This window comes from Physcomitrium patens, chromosome 11 (genome assembly GCF_059467195.1).
Source record: "Physcomitrium patens ecotype Gransden chromosome 11, ASM5946719v1, whole genome shotgun sequence".
Classification (NCBI taxonomy): domain Eukaryota; kingdom Viridiplantae; phylum Streptophyta; class Bryopsida; order Funariales; family Funariaceae; genus Physcomitrium; species Physcomitrium patens.
Window position 1 is genome coordinate 16,218,644 of NC_143420.1, and position 23,506 is coordinate 16,242,149.

The following is a 23,506-nucleotide window of genomic DNA, read 5'->3' on the forward strand; positions in this document are numbered from 1 at the left end:
CTTTTGGAGTGATGCCAGCTCTGCTGCATCAACCTAATTTAGCAGTCCCTTCGAATTGGGTTTGTTGCCACAACCTGGTTTTGTTCAAAAAACATATTGACTGTGCTGTGTTTTGGAAGTCGAAAATCAAGGTGAGGGCACTAAAGGTGGGAGTTTTCATTTTATCAGTAGCTATTCCTTCTTTTGTTCCCTAATGAGTAATAAGGAACTTGTTGACAAATTCTATGATAGAATGATAGAATTATCAAAAAAATAATCTTGTAACACATCAAATCATAATTTACTTTATATAATATTGATTGTTTTTAAAATTTTAAAATTAATCATTGTCATCGATATATATATATATATATATATATATATATAGATGTCAAAGATATGAATTTCAAAGAAAGAAAATCTCAATACTCTTTTGTGTTACTCAAAAAGACTTAAAAATCATTCAAAGATGGTAACACATTGAACTAAAATGGCTATTACCAAAGACAAGAAGACTAGAAAGTCTTGAAACAAGACTAAGGACTAAAAAGACTTTGACAAGAGTGAAGAAGGCTTCATTCTTGCATCTATATATATTCTTTAATTAGAAGTTATGTGACAATCTTTTGTAGGACTTCCAACATATATTGACTTTGTTAAATACATGTCTTAACTTACAAGGCAAGTTAGCTATATGTATACTACATAATTAGCTTGTTTTATAAGCTATCAATACATATGGTATATGAATAACTTGTTGACCAAGTTTTTAACCTATCAATCAAGTACAAACATGTGTAAAGTCAAAATTGTATCTATGAAGTTTCTAAGAAGCTCTTCTAGAAAATATTATGAAATTAATTTATATTTATCTATTTTTATTTTAACATATAAATAACTATTCAAATAAATGTGTATGTCCATAATATAATCATTATTTTTAAGAACAAATTTTTTGAGTAGTGGTCATCATCTTTTATATATCTTACAATTCTTCATTTTGATTTTAATAGATATCATTGATGAAAAGCCTCAATCTTCTTTGTTGCATTGGCAAGATTCTTTGTTGGCTCCTATGTGCATTCACAAATATCATATGAGCGCCAATAAATAAGATATTTCAACTTATTTTGGTGTTGCCTTGAATCTAAGACTTCTTCTACTTCAAACTCTTCATTATTATCTACTTCTATAGGAAGAAGTGACATTTGTCTTTTTTCTAAGATATTCACTGTCTTATATGGTTCAAGAAGAAATATGTGGAATATAAGATAGATTGTCATAGATTCTAATAGATGTAATAAAAAAGCAACAAGATTGACTTATTGACAAATAAAAAAAGGTCCAAGCCTATAATAGTCCAACTTATCATAAGAATAAGTAGTCTTGAAATTGCAACAAAGTAATTATATCTTTTTATCGACATTGAATTATGGTTGTATCTTGAGATAGGCATCTACATTAGTCTTTTGTCATTTTTGAGCTTCGTTTAACTATGCCTTCATTATTGCATATAGCTCTAACAAATAATTTCTCAAATCTTTTGCCACATGTTTATCAACTTTTGAAAAGTCAAAAGTATCAATTTGTAGATGATAACCATAATTGGCAAAAAAAAAAAAATTGTTGAATAGAAGAATATATCAAATTATTATATGTAAACTTTGCCAATGATAAAAGAGTTGTCCAATCATCTTAATGATAGTTGATGGTATGCTTCAAATACTATTGTAGAATTTGATTCATTTCTTTTGTTTGTCCATCAATTTGAGGATGAAAAGTCAAAGAAAGCTTTACATCTACTATTAGAATCTTGAAAAGGATTTTCTAAAATCTTAATATAAATGAATCCTTCTATCTGATATAATATCCTTAAAAAATCCATGATAGTAATAGATATTGTCAAAAAAAACTTAGTAGTTTTTTTACTTAAGATAGATTTTTTATATAATATAAAATGTGCCATCTTAGTAAAATAATCTACTTTTAAAAATATAAAATCATAAAAACTTAAAATTAGAAGATCCATGATAAAATTCATAGATACAAAAGACCATAGTAGTTTTAGAATATATAATAGCTGAAGAAGTTAATAAGATTAATGACAAAGAATTTTTGATCTTGAAAAAATATTACATGATTGTATAAATTCTTTTACAGCCTTACATATTTGAGTCTATTAATTTTTTTTATATTAGTGCCAAAGAATTATTGTATCCAAAATATTTAGTTGCTTAAAAGTTGTCACAAGCTTAAAGAATATATAATTGTCATTTATCTTTTGGAATATATAATTTTTCTTCAAAATAAAATAGATTATCTTTGAATTTAAACTTAAAAGTATGATGAGACTTAGAAAAATTATTCTTAATATTATGAATAAGATGATCAGAGGACATACTTGATTGAATTTGCTTAACAAAGGTTGAATCAATAGTCAATATTGTTTTTATTGTTCAAAAATGAAAATGCTCTAGCTTCAAGAAAATTGTTCTTTTTTGGTTAAAAGTTATATATCTTTCTTTGGATGTAAGATAAGAATGTCTAAAAAAAGTATCTAATAAATCTTGTTATTTTTTAAGTTGATAAATAATCTTGAAACCAAATCTTGATAAAAACATGATTTAACAAGCTTGGAAATGATTCAAAATATGTGCTGACATAAAGTAGTTGAGATTCTTGTGATCTATATATACAATGACTAGATTAGAAGCACTTTTTAGATAATAATGCCATTCTTAAAATGAATAAGCAATTGTAAGAAATTCTTTGTTGTGGATTTCATAATTAATCTTGATTGCTAAAAATTTCTTAGAATAAAAAGCTACTAGATGGAGCTTGTCATGTACTCTTATTTGTCACAAAATAATACTTATAGAAAAGTCTAATATATTTTTTTCCATAAAAAATATCTTAAAAAAATTGATACAATATAAAATTAATACAAAAATAAATGTTGTCTTTAAGGCTTCAAAAGATGCTTCAATTTCTTTGCTCTACTTAAGTTTATCTTTACATGTCAAGCATATAAGAAAAGCCGCAACTTAAAAAAAGTTTTTGATGAAGATCTTGTAATAATTAGCAAATCTCAAAAATCATTATACATCTTTGATTGTTTTTAAAATCTTTCAATCCATGATAGTCTAAATCTTTTTTGGATCTATTATTAGTCCTTCATTGAAAATGATGTATCTTAAGAGGTCAACTTAAGTAATGTAGAATACATACTTTTCTATCTTGGCATACAATCCTATATCTCTAAGTTTTTGTAACACATGACAAACATGAAGTTCATATTTTTTTATATTCTTAGAGTAGATCAAAATATTGTCCAAATAATAGGCAACAAAATCATCAAGAAATTCACAAAAAATTTCATTCATGAAATAATAAAAAGTAACTGATGCGTTTGTGAGTTCAAAAGGCATAACATTATATTTAAAATATCTATACTTAGTTTGGATACTAGTCTTTTATTCATCTCTTTCTTTCATATAAATCAGATTATATGCTTCTTGTAGATTTATTTTTATATAAATCATTGCTTAATTGAATTAATTAAGAAGTCTTAAAACCAGAAGTAGGAAATACCAATTTTTGACAGTAATTTTGTTAAGTCTTTGATATTCTATGCTCATCAGCAAAGATCCATCTTTTTTCTTCACAAATAAGATAGGAGTTATTGTTGGAGATTTTGAATGGCATATGAAGTTTTTAGCCAAGTTCTCGTCAATATATTCTTTTAGTGCAACCAACTTATTTTGCGATAAGCTATAAATAAATCCAAATAGTGGTTGAACTCCTTCTTACAAATCAATGGAATGATTATAAGGTTGATGCTCCAAAAGAATATATATATTTTTTTTTTTTTCAAAAATAACTTAGAAATCTTGATATTAGCTAAAAATACTACTTGATGTCTTTCTACCATCAAAAATGGGCATGACATATATAGTAAAAGATGAACTTTCTTTTGCCACAATGTTAAAAGTTTTTGTACATATCAATAAAGGTTTGGATGTATTAAACTTCTGTCTTTCTATTTGACTAACGAGATTTTCAATCAAACTATAAAAAAAATTAAGATTATAAGAAATTCAATCTATCTAAGGATCATAATTTTTTAACTATAATAATTCTAAAATAATTGAATTAGATAGATATCTTATAACATTAAATATTACTATACTATTATAATCTTTAATTGTTACATCTAAAGAAATAATCTTATAGATATCATCTCTAAAAGATAATAAATAACCATCTATGATTTTTATATGTATAGGTTTAGTTTACTTAATTAATAATATTTCTTGTTTTTTTGACAAAATCTTCATCTATTAAATAAGATGAGGCTCTTTAATCTAACAAGGCTAAGACTTTGTGATTTTTTGTTCACAAATAAACTTCTATTGTAAAACAAGGTGAAAAATTTGAAGAAAAAGTTAGACCTTTATTAGATGTTATACAAGATTCTAACTGCACGATCTCTAATATAGCTAGAAAAACTCATTTTTTGACACATTATCCTCTTTGGCAACCATGCTCTCTATTTTGAAATTGCATTGCTTCTTTGAGTAATGTTGAATAATGAACTTTGATTTTTTAGAATATAAGTACAAATCTTCTTAATGACAATGAATCTTTTCTTATTCAATAAGAAATGAAAAACAAACTATGTCATTTTACATAGGCTTTGGCTTGAATAAGTAAGCTTTTGAAAACTTAGAAGATGTTTCTATGGCTTGACTTCTATTTCTCCAATCAAATCTTTGTTCTTGGCATCTTTCAAAAAATCAATTGTTACATATAATGGCTTAAGCAATAATTTATTTTAACAAATTTTCTTTTGATATTGTTAATAATTAATCTTTGATATTATCTTATAATTTATATTAAAACTGATTGATAAGGGCTTTGTCATTTCAATCCACATTACAAGCAAGATTTTGGAATTTAATAGCATATATAGTGACTAAAGCTGATCTTTGTCATGGCAATACAAGCTAAGTCTTTGTTATGTTTTTTTAATCATTTTTTTCAAATATATCCATAAATACTTCAAAAAATAAATTCAAATTATAGAGTAGTCGTGAATCTTTTTTCATCAAAAATACAAACTAAAAGAAAATACTTTTTGAAAGAAGTGCTTTTATGAATCTTACTTGAATAAATCTATTGAAGTATTGGAAAGGATGGAATATTAAATAGAGCTTAATTTTTTATAAAAATCATGGAAATTTTGATCTTATTCCATCAAACTTCCTAGGCATACTAATTCTTGCCTCTCTTATGCTTATAGAAGCAAAACTTTGTAAATTTGGTTGTGATGCTGATCTACTTGTCCCCTTCAACTACACATCTTTGCAAAGACTCTAAACTTCTTTTATATATATAAGAATAATACCTCTATAATTCACATTAAAAATACATAAGATTTTTAATCTTGGAGTGTTGATAAACTTGTGAAGATCTATAGTAGTTGCAAATCTATTGTCACTGTCACGGCCATAATCATGTAAGCTAATAATTACATATAGAAATAGGTAGAAGTAAGTAAAAGTAGATAAAAGTAAGTTAATTATATAATATTTAATATAGAAGCTTCCTAGAAACTTCCTAGATGCTGCTTTGACTTCATAGGTGTCTTTAATTGACTTTTTGGATTAGAAACGTGGTCAACAAGTTGGCCATGTGCCACACATGTTGTTAGCTTGAAGATCAAGCTAACTATGTGGCCCACACGTAGAAAAACTTGCCTTGTAAGTCAAGGCATGTGTCCTACAAAGTCAACACATATTGGAGGTCCTATAGAACGTCGCCACGTAGCCCCTAGTTAGATAGTATATATAGAGACAAGAGTGAAGGCTTCTTCACTCTTGTCAACTCCTTTCTTGCTTCTAGTCCAGGTTCAAGAGTCTTTAGTTTCTTGTCTTGTGGCAATAGCCATTCCAGTTTCCTTTTAATATACCTACTTGTTTATATTTTGACTTATTATATCGAGATAGCCTTTTGGTGTATATTTTTTCTCATCGAGTCTTTGTCCTTGACAGATTGACAAGAGTACACTTACAATATCAGAGCTTTGTTTTTTCTTGAGTAAGAGTGGATTACCCCTTTCTCTTGACAAGACATAAGCGTATTAGAAGTTTGCGGATTACCCACTTCTAAACTGATATTGTTCTTAGTATCTTCTTTATTATCAAGTCTTTCTTTTCTTTTGTCTTGAGTAATATCAAACAAATTTTTCTTCTTAGTGTCATTATGGCAGAACTTGTTGAAATGAAGAGTGCAATGGCACAAATGCAAGAGCAAATGAGGGAGTTAATGCTTGCGATGCATCAACTCAATTCACCAACACATGAAAGAACAAGAATAGCAGAAAGTGGAGATATAGAGATGATCGGAGCTACTTCAACATCTACAACAAATCACGTTCCTTCTCCAATTGTACAACACCCTATAAGCACTAGAGAACCAAGAATTGCCTTACCTGAGAAATTTGATGGTACGAGATCAAAGTTTCGAGGGTTCATCAATCAAGTACAATTGGCAATTGAACTTCAACTGCAAAGCTATCCAACTCCAGGATCACAAGTCAGGTTTATTGGCACTCTACTTTCTGGTTCTGCATTATCGTGGTTTTCGTCTTTTCTTGAACAACGAAATCCAATATTGGATAATTTGGAAGCTTTTTTGGCGGAGTTTCGATCTATGTATGGTGAACACGATGCAACTCGTGTTGCAACAAATAAGATCCGAATTCTGCGACAAGGAAATCGCTCAGTAACAGTATATGCTTCACAATTTCGACAACTTGCAATTGACATCAAGTGGGATGATGCTGCACTCATCAGTCAATTTCTTTATGGATTGCAATACGAAGTAAAGAAATTGATGCTCAACTTACCTGATCCTCAAACTTTGAGTCAAGCAATCGATTTTGCGGTAAAATGTGATAATCGACTTTTTGAATTTTGATCTGAGAATCATTCACGGGAACCTCAACGTTATTACTCAATGGCAACATCAACATCTTTGCCAAACGTACATTTGGAAGTAGAAGACATGCAAATTGACGCAGTACGTTTTAAACCTCTAACTGAGCAAGAAAAGATTCGTCGTCGTCAAGAAGGATTATGTTTATATTGCGGAGAACCTAAGCACACTGCTCAACATTGTCCAAAGAAACGACGCAACTATAAAATGAGGGGTACGACGGTCAAAGAAGACAACATGTCGGAAAACGGATTCGTCCAGCTACAATAGGGACCGTGCAGCTGGAACCTTGTACAATTCCTAATGAAGGTCCTATCCTCTCCTCAGAACCCTCTCCTTGTTTTATAATAGACTTATATTTAGGACCTAAGAATTACAAAGCCTCTACTTTATTAGATTCGAGAGCCTCAGCATGTTTTTTAGATGAACAATTTGTTAAAAGTCGTAAAATACCCTTTGTACAGAAACCTAAACCAGTACATGTAGAAGTCATAGATGGTCGTCCCTTGTCTTCTGGAGATGTCACTCATGAAACTCATCCTATAAAAGTAACAATAGATGGTCATGATAGCTACATAGCTTTTAACATAATTAAATCTCCGTCCAATCCAGTTATTTTAGGTTTATCCTGGCTAGAAAAATATAACCCTCGAATAGATTGGAATTCGCATAAACTTGACTTTTCCAAAAGCGTTATTAATAGTTCTACGAACCAAGTAAAAAATTATAAGTCTAGTACAATAAAACCCGTACTGATAGGTGCAAAAGCATTTATACACGCAGCAAAAGAAAGATCAACTTTTGCTATTTATGCTGCACCTATTTCTGAAAATGTAAAGACTTCAAGTGGCATTCCAAGTCAATATCAGGAGTATCAAGACGTTTTTGAGAAAAAGAATGCAGATATTCTTCCTGAGCATCGTCCATATGATTGTTCAATCGACCTCAAGGAAGGAACTCAGCCACCATTTGGACCAATTTACAGTTTATCGCAAGATGAGATGGCTAAACTCAAGACATATATTGACGAGAATTTAGCGAAGAATTTCATACGCCATTCAAAATCTCCAGCAGGAGCTCCAATTCTATTCGTAAAGAAAAAAGATGGATCTTTACGAATGTGTGTTGATTATCGAGGACTCAACAAGATCACAATCAAGAACAGGTATCCATTACCTTTGATATCAGGACTCCTTGACCAGTTGAATCAAGCTAAGATCTATACAAAAATAGATCTAAGAGGAGCATATAATCTAGTACGGATCAAAGAAGGAGATGAATGGAAGACTGCGTTTCGAACCAGGTATGGACATTTCGAATATAATGTCATGCCCTTTGGACTCACGAATGCACCAGCTGCTTTTCAACATTTCATGAATGATATATTTCATGAATTCTTAGACAATTTTGTCATCTGCTATCTAGACGATATCCTGATCTATTCTAAGAACGTCGAAGAACATGAAATACATGTTCGTCAAGTATTACAAAAACTTAGAGATGCAGGATTGTACGCCAAGATGGAAAAGTGTGTATTTCACACTACTCAAGTTGACTTTTTAGGATACATCATTTCAAATGATGGTCTCATGATGGATTCTAAGAAAGTCCAAACAATCGTGGATTGGAAGATTCCAAGGACGATAAGAGATGTCCAATGTTTCTTGGGATTTGCCAATTACTATCGGATCTTCATCAAAGATTTCTCACGAGTTGCAGCTCCACTTACACGCTTGACTAGTAAAGATAAATTTCAATGGAATCAAGAAGCGGAAGCAGCATTTGAAGCCTTGAAGACATCGTTTGTCTCTGCACCAGTCTTATATCGTGTTGACATTTCCAAGGCATTTTTTATGGAAACAGATGCATCAGATTTTGCCTTGGGTGCAGTTTTATCACAAATGGGAACAGATGACAAACTCCATCCGATAGCTTTTCATTCAAGAAAATTCTCAGCAGCCGAGATCAATTATGAGATCCACGATAAAGAACTTCTTGCGATCGTGGATTCCTTTCAAGAATGGCGTCATTATCTAGAAGGCGCTTCTAGTCCAGTCACTGTGTATACAGATCACAAGAACCTCGAGTATTTCTTGTCAGCACGCGTGTTGAATCGTCGTCAAGCTCGTTGGAGTATGTCTTTGTCAAGATTCGAGTTCATTATCACTTATCGGCCAGGAAAACAACAAGGTTTATCCGATGCCCTATCTAGATGTTCTTATTTTGCACCAAAAGAAGGAGATGCAGCTTTTGAGCAACAAAGAACGGTCCTCTTGAAACCGGAGCAATTTCATCTCCGAGCAATGAAATCAACATTGACTGTTGATTCAACTTTTCTCAAGCAAATCCAGTCCAGTATGTCCTCAGACCCTCTTGTTTATGATATCGAGAATAATTCTTCCAAGTCTCATGATCCTTCTAAGTTTGAGTTCAAGAATAATCTATTATATTTTGAAGGACGCCTATATGTTCCAGAAGGAGAAGCACGTTTACGTGTTCTTCAAGCACGTCATGACTTTTCAGCAGCAGGGCACTTTGGATATAATAAGACTTTGGAACTCATATCAAGAGATTTTTGGTGGCCACAAATGTGGAAGTCAGTCAAAGACTTTGTACAATCATGTGATATTTGTTCAAGATCAAAAATTCCTCGTCATCGACCTTACGGACTTCTTCAGCCATTACCTATATCAGAACAACCATGGTCTTCTGTTTCTATGGATTTCATCACAGATCTTCCAAGCTCAAGATCTTATGATTCTATATTTGTAATAGTAGATCGTTTCACCAAGATGGCACATTTTGTGCCATGTACAAAATCTATCACAGGTGAAGAAACAGCTAAGCTTTTCATTGATAATATCTATCGCTATCATGGATTACCTAAAGATATCATATCGGATAGGGGAACTCAATTTGTGTCAAGATTTTGGAGGACCCTTTTCAACATTTTAAAAGTGGACATAAAGCTATCTTCGGCTTTCCATCCTCAAACTGATGGACAAACAGAGCGCGTAAACCAAGTCTTGGAGCAATATTTAAGGTGTACTATCAACTACCAACAAGATGATTGGACAACCCTTCTGCCATTGGCAGAGTTTGCTTATAATAATACGGTACATTCTTCCACGCAACAAACACCTTTCTTTGCCAATTATGGCTATCATCCACGACTTGATACTTTTGATTTTTCAAAAGTTGATAATCCTGCAGCAGAAGATATGGCAAATCGGTTGTCAGAGTTACATGCAATAATGAAGACACAATTGAAGGAAGCTCAAGAACGACAAAAGATAAACGCAGATCTATATCATAAGGAGCAACCACAAATCAACGTGGGTGATAAGGTATGGCTACTTCGTCGCAATATCAAGACTACTCGACCTTGTGACAAGTTGGACTATCGTAGGCTTGGCCCCTTTTCTGTTTCTGAACAGATCAACCCAGTTGCATATCGGTTACATCTACCGGAGTCAATGAAGATCCATCCTGTATTCCACGTATCTCTTCTTGAACCATATAAGACAGTGGATATACAAGGAAGAAGACAAATGCCACTGCCTCCTATAGAAGTAGATAATAATGAAGAATTTGAGGTAGAAGAGATATTAGACTCAAGGCGGCGCCGAAATAAGCTGGAATATCTTGTTCATTGGCGCGGATATGATATTAGTGAATGCACATGGGAGCCATCCAGGAATCTAGCAAATGCATCAGCTAAAGTCAAAGTTTTTCATCAACGACATCCATCAAAATCAAGATGAAAATCTCTCTTATAAAAGAGACAAGATTGAGGCAAGATAACATTCAATTTCCTATCCTTGTTTGTAACTTCTTTACATTTGTGATGCTAATTAGATGGAGAGCCAACAACCAGCGGATTCAACTCAAGAACCTTCGTTTGCTGACCTACCGGATGAGACATTACGATTGTCACAACCTTCAAGACGACGCAATCGAGATGAAGATCTTCAAGAACGACATGTTCTTCCTCGAACAGATGGTGAGATACAACGCGTTTGGTATCATGATTTGGGAAGGGACTCCCGATGTTTGGTGATTTTGCTAGAGGTAGGAACAACTCCTGATGGTGTTCCGAATATTCTATTCGAAGGAAGTTATGAAGGCCTCAATAATGATCAAATAACTGGGTGGTCTTCTCGCCCTGGTATGGGACACTACCGATGGTTGAGAGGCCCTATCAATCATCTTCGAAGAGAACAGAGATCAGAGTATGTGGCGAATACAATTCGTCGCATCATAGATTTCCTCAACATATGATAACCGCTCCTCGTGGAACTCGTCTCTAGAAGGGGGGGTAATGTCACGGCCATAATCATGTAAGCTAATAATTACATATAGAAATAGGTAGAAGTAAGTAAAAGTAGATAAAAGTAAGTTAATTATATAATATTTAATATAGAAGCTTCCTAGAAACTTCCTAGATGCTGCTTTGACTTCATAGGTGTCTTTAATTGACTTTTTGGATTAGAAACGTGGTCAACAAGTTGGCCATGTGCCACACATGTTGTTAGCTTGAAGATCAAGCTAACTATGTGGCCCACACGTAGAAAAACTTGCCTTGTAAGTCAAGGCATGTGTCCTACAAAGTCAACACATATTGGAGGTCCTATAGAACGTCGCCACGTAGCCCCTAGTTAGATAGTATATATAGAGACAAGAGTGAAGGCTTCTTCACTCTTGTCAACTCCTTTCTTGCTTCTAGTCCAGGTTCAAGAGTCTTTAGTTTCTTGTCTTGTGGCAATAGCCATTCCAGTTTCCTTTTAATATACCTACTTGTTTATATTTTGACTTATTATATCGAGATAGCCTTTTGGTGTATATTTTTCTTCATCGAGTCTTTGTCCTTGACAGTCACTTATGTTAAAAATAGCATCCATAATTATTTATTTATTTATTTATTTATTTTTATAGAAAATTCAAATAAATTTAAAAAATTATATTAGAGGAACGTAATCTACAACCTCTAATATCAAATGAAAATTTCCAAAAAGAGGAATAATTCACTCTCTTTAAGAAAAAAATCCGTGTTAGAAAACTAAACTATTTATTTAAAGGTACATAGTTTATAATCTTTAAAATACAATAATAGAAGCTAGATAATCTATTCACTTTTAAAAAAAATAAAAAAAAGAAGTTAACACTCTTATTAAAATCTCAAAAAAAAAAAAAAAAAAATCAATACATTCTCGTGTTATTCAAAAAGACTAAAAAATCACTTAAAGATGATAATATATTGAATTAGAATGGCTATTGTCAAAAACAAAAAGATTAAAAAGTCTTGAAACAAAACTAAGGACTAGAAAGGCATTGATAAGAATGAAGAAGGCTTTATTGTTGCCTCTATATATACTCTCTAACTAGAAGCTACATAGCAATCTTCTATAAGACCTCCAACATGTATTGACTTTGCTAGACAAATGTCTTAACTTGCAAGGTAAGTTATTTATATATGCACCATATAGTTATCTTATTCTACAAGCTACAAATATAAGTGGTATGTAATTAATTCTAACTTATCAATCAACTACAAACATGTATAAAAGTCAAAATTATATCTATAAAGCTTCTAAAAAGCTTTTTTAGAAGATATTATAAAATTAATTTATATTTACTTATTTCTATCTAATTATTTAAGTAACTATTGGAATAAATATATATTTCCATGATAATATAATTATCTAGATAAAAAATATTAGGTAAAAAATAAATACAGAAAAATTTAATAATATCTTATAAAAAAGCTTATTAAAAGCTTTATAAATATAAATTTGACTTTATATGTGTTTGTAATTAATTATTAGGTTAGAAACTTGGTAAAAAAGTTGATCTTCCATTGGATATGTTTGCAACGTGTAGTATAAGTTAACTATGTGGCATATATATATATAAAAAATATTTTTCAAGTTTAACACTTCATTGAGATCATATAATATGTTCTTATATAGCTCCTATTTAGATAGTATATATAGAAAAAAGAGTGAAGCCTTTTACATTCTTATCAATATCTTTTTTATTTTTAATCTTATTTTTAGAATCTATAGTCTTTTAATCTTTTAGCAATAGCTATTTTAATTTTAATATTATATTATATTTGAATAAATATCTATTCTTTTCTAATGACATAAGAGTATATTTAAGATTTTATTATTTATAATTCATATCTTTGAAAGTTTGACAATAGTATTAATTCATTATTCTTATTTTATTTTAGAATTGAATAAATTATTCTACTTTTTTGTTGTATTTTAAAGTTTATAAACTACTTTTATTTAAATTAATATCTTTTATATTTTTTGAGATTGATTCTTTCTTTAAAAAGAATAGACTATTATTTTTTGTAGAAATATTTATTTGATATTAATAATTACTAATTATTTTCTTTTAATTTGACTTATGGATTTGTTATAGTTTTTTGCTATAGAAATGAAAGAAAAAATTATGAATGCTATACTTAACAGAAACAAGAATAGACTTGTAACTATTCCAAATCTTCAAAAGCTTAAGAATAATTTTTAGAGTAAAAATCTCATGCATTAGTCACACCAACTATGAAAGTATTATTTTTTTGCATATGAAAGAAGTCCATAATAAGATTTCGGAGTAACATCAAGCACTTGTATGATGAAGAAAAGCAAGTAGATCAACTTTGCAAATAAATTCAAGAAGTCTTTGCTATTACAAGTATGAAAGAAGCAAGGATTATTATGCTAAAGAAGTTTGATAGAGTAATATTAAATTTTAATTTTTTTTACAATAAGTCAAGTTCTATTTAAGATTATATTATCTTAATTAATTTATTCAAGTTAGATTGATAGATGCACTTCTATTTGGAAGTGCTCTCTATTAGTTTGTATGTTTAAAGAAAAAATAATCACAACTTTTTCATGATCTTAATTCATTCTTTAAAGTTTTTTTAGTCACATTTGAAGATGATAATCAAGAAAAGATAAAAAAGACCAAAGTCCTATCTTTATGACAAGAATCATATTTAGCTACCATATGTACTACTAAATTCCAAAATCTTGCTTACAATGTGGATTGGAATAACAATGCCCTTATTAATTAATTTTAATATAGATTAATAAATAATATCAAAGAATAAATATTAATAATATCAAAAATAATTTAATAGATTATTTTATTACTTAAGCCATTACATACAATAATCATCTTTTTAAAAGGTACTAAGAACAAAAATTTGGTTGGAAAGAAATAAATCAAGTAATGAAAATATGTCCTAAGTTTTTAAGAACTTATTTATCAAATATAGAACGTATAAAATTGATATAATATATTTTAAATCTCCTACTAAGCATTAAAAGATTTGATGTTGTCAAGAAAGATTGTATTTGTAATATGGAGAGTCTAAGTACATTGCTCAACATTCTCTATAGAAGCAACACAATTGCAAAATAAAGAGTATGATTAATAAAGAGAAAATGTATTAGGAAAAGAATTTCTAGCTATAATAAGAATTATAGGGCTAAAATCTTATACAACACCTAATAAAAGTTATGTTTTCTCCCTAGATCTATCACTTTATTTTACAATAGATGTTTATTTAGAATCAAAAAATTACCTCATCTTTGTCTTATTAGACTTATAAGCTTTAACTTGTTTATAAACAAAGACTTTGTTAAAAAATAAAAAATAATTTTAGCCAAAAAAAACTATGCCAATGCATGGAAAAATCATAAAAAATTATTTTTTGTCTTTTAAAATTTTTATTTATTAAGCTATTCTTTGAAATGTAATAACTAATAGTTATAATAGCTTAATAATATTTAATATTATTAGATCTCTTTTCAATCTAATTATTTTAGATTTGACATGGATAAAGTAATATAATTCTTGAATAGACTCAATTTTTTATAATCAAATTTTTTTTCATAGTATATTTCAAGTTTTTGTTATCCAAATAAAAATTCATAAGTTTGATACAACTTGTAGTAGTGCAAGAACTTTTATACATGTTACAAAAAAAGATAGTTTGTTTTATTTATGCCACATCCATTTTTGATCGTGATAAGACTTCAAGTAATATTTCAAGTCAATATTAAGATTATTAAGATTTTTTTTAAAAAAAAAAAATATTATTCTTATAATTCCTCAATTGTTCTTCAAGAAGGAACTCAACTATGATTTGGACCAATTTATAGCTTATCACAAAAAAAATTAGCTGCACTCAAGGAATATATTGACAAGAATTTAGATAAAAACTTTATACACCATTCAAAATCTCTAGCAGGAGCTCCTATCCAAATTTGTGTGGATTATTAAGAATTCAATAAGATCACTATCAAGAATAAATATCCTCTATATATTATATTAAATTTTTTTAATCAATTGAATCAAACAAAGATCTATATCAAAATGGATTCATAAAGAGTGTATAATCTATTATATATGAAATAAATAAATAAATAAAATATTTTATTTTAAATCAATTATGAAAATTTGAATATAACGTTATGTCTTTTGGACTCAAAAATGCACCAATTGTTTTTCAATTTCTAATTAATGATATTTTTAAAGAATTTTTAGATGGTTTTATTATCTATTATTTATGCAATATTTTATTTTGCTCTAAGAATACAAAAAAACATGAATTTCATGTTCTTTCTATATTTCAAAAACTTAAAGATAGAAGATTATATGCTAAGATGGACATGTGTGTATTACACACAATTCAAATTGATTTCTTAAGATACATCATTTCAAATAATGGCCTCATGATAAATCCTAAGAAAGTTTAAGCTATTGAAGATTTAAAGATTTTATAAATAATAAAAAATATATAATATTTTTTAGGATTTGTGAATTACCATCAGATCTTTATTTATATTTTTTCAAATCATAATTCTATTCATATGTTTGACTTATAAAAATATACTTAAATAGAATAAAAAAACTAAAGTATCAGTTGAAGCTTTGAGACAATTTTTACTTCTATGTGAATATAGTATTATGTCAACTTATATAAGATATTTTTTATGAAAATAGATGCATTAGACTTTGCTTTGGATGATATATTCTTATAAATAAAAGAAAATGATAATTTTTACACAATATTTTTTTATTCAAGAAATATTTTAGTAATAGAAATTAAAGTATGAGATCTACAACATAGAATTTCTTATAATTTTGGACTTACTTTAAGATTGGCACCATTTTTTGAAAGACACTTTAAGTCTAATAATTATTTATAAATATCAAAAGAAATTTAAATATTTTATTTATTACAAGTTCTAAATCATCACTAAGCTTATTAGAGCATGTTTTTATAAAGGTTTGAATTTAAGATCACTTTTTAACCAAAAAAATACTAATATTTATTAGATGCTATTTTTAGATGCTCTTATCTTAGATCAAAAGAAGAAAATGCACCTTTTAAACAATAATGAAGAATTCTTTTGAAACCAAAGCAATTTCATGTTTAAATTTTAAAATTAATATTAAGTGTTGATTCAAATTTTTTAAAGCAAATTCAATCAAATATGTCCTTAAATCCTCTTTTTTATAATATTAAGAATAATCCTTTTAAAATTCATGATATTTTTTAATTTAATTTTAAAAACAATCTATTGTATTTTGAAGGATGCTTATATGTTCTAAAAGATGAAGGATGATTATATGCTCTTCAAGCTTCTCATCATTTTGTAGCTGTTGAATATTTTGGATAGAATAAGTCTTTAGAATTAATCTCAAGAGATTTTTGGTTGCTTCAAATATGAAAGGTAATCAAAGTCTTTGTATAATTTTTGATATTTATTTAAGATAAAAAACTCCTTGTTATTGACCTTATGGTCTTCTTTAGCCATTACCAATAATAAAATAACTATAGTATTTTGTTTCAATGAATCTTATGGCAGATCTTTTAATCTCAAGCTCATATGATTCTATATTTATAATAATATATTATTTCACCAAGATGGTATATTTTGTACCATATATAAAATTTATCTTAGATGAAAAAAAAATTAATTTTTTTTACAATATTTATTGCTATCATAGATTGCCAAAAGATATTATATCAAATAGAAAATTTTAATTTGTATCAAGATTTTAAAGATTTTTTTTAAAATAATGAAAGTAGATATAAAATTATCATTAGCTTTCTATTATAAAATCAATGGACATACAAAACTTGTAAATCAAGTTTTAGACTAGTCTTTAAGATGTACCATCAACTATCATCAAGATAACTAGACAATTATTTTGTCACAATTAAAAGAAGATCAAGAATGACAAAAAATCAATATAGATGCTTGTTGCAAGAGACAACTTCAATTCTATGTTGGCAACAAAGTATGATTATTTTATCCTAATATTAAAATTAGGAAATACTTTAAAATTTTGGATTATTATAGATTTGGCCCATTTTCTATTAGTGAACAAATCAATCCAATTGCTTATTAATTCCATCTACCAAAATCTATAAAGATCCATCATGTATTCCACATTTTTTTTTTTTAGCCATATAAGACAATGGACGTATTAAAAAAAAAGATAAAAGTCACTTTCTCTTATAAAAGTGAATAATAATCAAAAATTTGAGATTAAAGAAGTCTTAGGCTTAAGAAAAAAGCTAAAATAGGTTGGAATATTTTATATATTGATATAAATACAATATTAGTGAATATACATAGAAGTTAGTCAAAAATCATGTAAATGCTTTAAAGAAGCTTAATGCTTGTTATTGATGATATCTATCAAAGTTAAGATGAAGAATTAATGAATTATTCCTATAAAAAAAATAATGCTTAATGGAGAGTACATTATATTTTCAATCTTTGTTTGTGATTTTTGTATATTTGTGGTACTATAAATAGAGAATTATCAACCAATATATTCAACTAAAGAACTACTATTTATTAAATATTGAATAATACATTGAAATTATCACAATCTTCAAGATAATGTAATAGATATGAAGATTCTCAAAAATAGTATGTTTTTCTTTGAATACATGGTAAGATATAATGTATTTGAAATTATAACTTTAGAAGAAACTCTCAATATTTGATAATATTATTAGAGGTGGAAACCACCCATGATGGTATTTTAAATATTTTATTTAAAAGAAGTTACAAAGATCTCAATAATTATTTAATATCATAGTAGTCTTTACTTCTTGATATGAGACACTATTGATAATTGAAGGACATATTAATTGTATACAAAAGAAACAAATATCAAAGTATGTGATAAATATAATTTTTTGTATTTTGGACTTCTTCAACATGTAATTATTACTCTTCATAGAACTTGTCCCTAGAAATAATATTGTTAAATTATTGATATTTTTTTGAAAAGTTTCTCAAAAGCTTTGTAGACTTTACATGTGATTATAAATAATTAATAGGTTGACAACTTGGTGAATAAGTTGGCTACATATTATACATTGAACTTCTTGTATTATAAGTTGGTCATGTGGCACACTTGTTGGAGACTTGTCTTACAAATCAAACATTTATCTCCAAATTTAGATATGTGTCATGTAGCCTATATGACATTGTTATTTAATTTTTTTAGTAGATAATATATATGGAGGCAAGTATAAGGCATTCTTTACTCTTTTCAATCTTTTTTGTGTCATCTATTTTAATTCAAGTTTTTTTAGTACTTTTTTATTAAGCATCAATCATTCTAATTTTAAATCTATATCTATCTTTTAATTGTCTACTTTCTCTCTTTTTATGATACAAAAATATATTGTTATTTTTAAAATTGTGTTGTGATTCATATCCTTAACATTGAAGGTACAATTAGAAGCAAAAAGAGAAAATATCTAGGAGTAGTAAAGAAGCAATAGAAATAGAAATGAAGCAATTAAGTGCAAAATATAAAAATTAAGGTACTGGAATAAGAATATATAAATAAATAAATAAAAATTACTTACATTACCTATGAATAATAAGGCTAGCAACTACTAAAGACTTTGAGAAGCCTTCTAAAACACAAACCTTCTTATGTCTCATGCTTTTAACTTGGAAGGAGCATAAGGCTATGATAAATTTGTAATAGAGGTTATTAAAGTAAAAATTGCAGATATATATATATATATATATATATATATATATGAAGTAGTCACTTTATTCTTTTTTGACATAATTACAAGTATAATCCTAACTCTTAGTTATACTACCATATATATATATATATATATATATAGATATAAATTGGATTGACAATTCTTCCAAAAATATCATAAGCCATAGAACCTTGTTTCATGAAAATAGAATAACAAACAAGAAGAAAACTATAAATTCAAATATAAAAAAAGATGTAGTTTGATTTAAAGGTTGAAAAAGTAAAAATATTAATATAATTCATATATAACAAAGACCTTGCCATCAATATATAGAGAGTATAAGAAAGCAAAGATGTATCTCCACTTTATCAAGTTTGTAACCTAAATCTTCCAAAAATAGTGATGTATTGTTTGAGAATACTCTCAAGCCAAAAAAACTTGAGATTAGATTATATCAATAATGCAAAAGGTTGCTACTAGCCCCACCATAATTGGCCCTTGGCTATCTTTTATATGGAAGTAAACAATCGTTCCCAAGGATACTCATTCCAAGTTCAAATAACAGAAAGTTATATGGTCTTTTTTTCATGGTATGTGCCATTGGACAATACAGAAAGAATACAATAACTTATCTTTTAATGAAAAAGTAAGAAATGATTAAAGAGTGTTTTTGAAAATTTGATCAAACCTACTAGATTATAGTAGAATGAAATAAAAACTTACAGAAGATATATTAGGAAAGTAACCAAACAATTGTGAAGCCATGCTTTGCAGTTGGAATAGAATTGGGATGGTGAAGAAAATGACTAGCACAAACAAATGAAATCAATTGTTTAAAATTCAAAAATTCTCATATTATGATAGTACATGGTAGAACTTAATCACTTATAGACAATCACTTGATGTAGTGCTTTATTTAACAGACACTCTCCCCCTCCAATTTGTTTAGATTCCAAGTTCTTGAATGTCTTCTACTGAACCTTTTACTGATTAATTAGAATTTATGTTTGTTTTTGGAAACAACTTGAATGTCTAACTGCAAGTTTAAGCACCGAGATACCTCACAAATGCATACAATCAACTTTTGTTTCCATTCTAAGTTGTTTTTATATTTCATTCTTCATTAGGTTTGGTGGCAATACGACTGCAGGTGGCTGGTGGGGCCAAGCATGATTCTGCACATTAACAATGCGTGGAACCAAAACTATTCCTATGATTAAAATACAGAAAATGAATTTGATTCATGTTGTAGTACTGATCTTTAACTTCCCTAGTTTCGAGACTACATTCCAACTTGGCACCATTGCTTTAAGATCACAGAATAAGCAGCCAAAAGAGGTGGTACGAGGAATCTAGTACATGTCCGAGTCTGTATTGTCTGTTGAAAAATAAGCTGTATGAGATGATTTACAGAACGTAGATAGTAGTATCATGATTCCAAAAATGATGCAAGTGTGAAAACCAGCTTCTCAACAAACAATAATTTATCTGATTTTGCAAATGAAAAGTCAAAATTATAACCGTAGAATTGAAGTTCTCCGAAGGGTGCACGCTTACACCTAGCCACAGAATAGGTGAAGCACTGCACATTCCACTGGATTGCATGTGCACCTCGCTTGCTATTGAACACATCTAGAAGTGTCATATGAAGATGAACTCTAAGCGGTTGAAGGGTACTTTACAATTCTCTTAGGTGAAAGTATGAACTTGAAATCGGCTCTAAGCGATTGAAGGGTAATTTACAACTCTTTCGAGAAAGTATTCCTTATCCTAAAGGCTACGTTAGGAAATACCCGAGTTAGTTAAAGTAATTGCAACAAATATCATTGAATAGTCGACCCACCTTTGAGAAGCACCTTCTCAACCCTGAGTCGAGAGCGGGGGATTAAATTATAGAGTCCTTAGTAGGTACCCCGTTTCCACCAGTTGCGGCTTGGTGATCGAGCTCAAATTTCCGTTTCAACCAAGCTGTTTCCATGTCAATCATAGCAAGATCAGTTTCAAGGTATCTCTGAAACGTACGTGAAATCACAAGCTTCTCCGCATCGAACCAATCAGTTTCTTTGGTTCCCTTAATTCCATTCTGGAGCCTGGTCTCGTAAAGTTCTACCGAAGCGCGAGTGACTTCATCTTTTCTTCCATCTAAAAGTCTTCTTCGAGCTTCACTCCAGCAGTCTATGTACGGATGAGCCACCGGCCGGGAAGATTTAACTGAAGCAACAGCATCCTCCAAGTCCATTTGTTGAACAAATGTTAAGTGGCCAACTGTGGTCAATGTCGCACGGTTGATCCCAGCAGTGCAATGCACATAGACCTTCATTCCTCTCCCAACAAGCGAATTCAGAACTCGAATAGCAACTGGAAGCATCAAGGATTGATCTGCATGATCGAAATCTCGTATGGCCACTCGTTCCAATCGAACCCCTCGCTCCACCTGCCATTTTCAGAACATTTTCAGAACGTTTCCTGTCATTGCATGTCCTAGGTTTACCCTAAGAAGCTGCTCAATTCAGTCCATCCGCTCATATAATGATCAATAAACACTCAGTGCCATGTCTCGCATGCTCTCAAAAAGGCGGGTTTATTCTTTGACTCTGTAAAACTACACGCCTTAAATTGACCTGATAGAAAAAATACTGTGTGGACAAAGAGACAACCACATCGCCCACACATCAAATTCGGATGGAGAAAACTCAAAACTCAGAAGCACTTGCAATCCTCACGAAAGCTGAATATCAACCGGAATGAAAGAAAGATGCAATATACGGCTAGAACATGTAGAGAAACGAAAGGATATAGGTAGTTATTGCAGGTTCTGCAACCGAATTGGGCACTACTGTAATATTTCCATAACTTACAACCAAATTTCACTTCGTATTCCCTTGATGTACACTGGTCTATCTGAATGCGCCATGAGAGACTTTTGAGGTAGGGATACTCTACGGTATTTCAGCATATTCAAGAAATAATAAACAAAAGAAAAAGTCAATCCTTTTCGATGTAAGTTTCTCAAACATGAAAACGCTAAACATAAAGAAGATAGACTGGAATAGACACAGAGTCGCTTTAGTGCAAGTAAAGAGCAGATGTGAGCAATACCGCTCTTGTCCGGATGGCGTCGAAGGGAATTTTGAGGGCGTCAAAGCAGAGATCGCATTGGAGATTGAGGATAGCATCAATTCCAGCTTCGTTCACCATGCGGTCTATGTCCCCAGGGCTTCGAGGACAAGAACCCACAATTATGTTGGGAGTGATCTGATTCCAATTCAGGGTCCACCGCCACTGAAAGGGGTCTGCAGGGTCCTTGATTTCAGCTGCCTCCTTCTGACGCTGCTCCCAGCCTGCTTGCTCTTCAACAGTCATAGGAGGCACTTCTTCGGACTGCGCATCTTCGATTTTCGCATGGCAGATCATCTCTCTCCTAGTACCAGGGACAATTCCTCCACCAGGACATATAGACTTCGAACTTGCACCACCACTTGCCCGTACGCTTGCACTATTGCCCACAGCCAACAGACCGAAAGATTTCGCCGAGCTTTCCACATTCAAAACTTGGAACGATGAAGTGGACATCGACGAGGATACATTTACTGGAGCGGGACAGGTCCTCCAACTTGAGTTACCACACGAACCTCCAACGTTCACAATCTGGTAGACGCTACGTGTGGAAGAGTTGAAAGCAGCGGAGGATGACATCTGTGACACCGAAACGACGGAGGAGGCCATTGCGGCCCGTCTGTGCAGCAGTTACTACATTGGCCTCTGATAGCGTGACAAACGCAGAATTACCGGAGAAGAAGAGCTTATGACATCGGCACGCACGAAAAATAATTTCGATCGACGCTTTCTCTCACGGAGTAAGCGAGACGAAGTCCAGTCGACACAATTCCCATGAACTAAAAACCCCGTAAAACCTCACCACGTGCAATCTCTCCTCGACAACCAGGTCAACCACCTACGCAGCAACCTCTAGCTACCAAATACTCTTCCCTCTAACAAAACTTCGCTAGACAAGCCTAATAAGCTTCATCTCCAAATGAATACCCTAAAGGAACCTTCTGAAATAAAGAAGATGGAAGCCCTAAACTACACATTAATCTACCCTTAAAAACCGCATGCCCTGCTCTCTGCCAACTGGAAACATGCTCTTAGCTTTCCGAGTCCGACACTCGATGACCGGGTCAAAGAAAAAACAAAAAGAAAAAGAGACCCACCTCAGATATTTTCTCAAAAGTGCTACCCGGGCATCTCTGCGACCGCAAGCAATCCTGTAGTGTGCAGGTTCATGGTACCCAATCCTCGACAATATCCTCTTTTGCTCTACACAACCTAACATGACAGCTTAATCATAACCTAATTCCCATACCCATAATGTACTACTCGTATGTGTACAATCTAAGACTGACTTTACCCTCCCTCCTCCTCCTCTAATGACTCAATCTGCCGAGAACCCTAGAAAATTCCTATGGC

The 23,506-nt window shown here is 30.6% G+C and overlaps 1 protein-coding gene across 1 annotated transcript; it reads right to left on the reverse strand.

Moving 5' to 3' along the window:
* Nucleotides 1-20,502: 20,502 nt before the first annotated feature.
* On the reverse strand, nucleotides 20,503-22,820 carry LOC112288854 (phosphoglucan phosphatase DSP4, chloroplastic). Its single transcript, XM_024533521.3, has 2 exons — nucleotides 22,136-22,820; nucleotides 20,503-21,470 (listed from the first exon to the last, which is right to left on the reverse strand). Exons 1-2 carry the CDS (start codon nucleotides 22,760-22,762, stop codon nucleotides 20,922-20,924), a joined length of 1,176 nt encoding a protein of 391 aa, XP_024389289.1. The 5' UTR covers nucleotides 22,763-22,820; the 3' UTR covers nucleotides 20,503-20,921.
* Nucleotides 22,821-23,506: the final 686 nt, after the last annotated feature.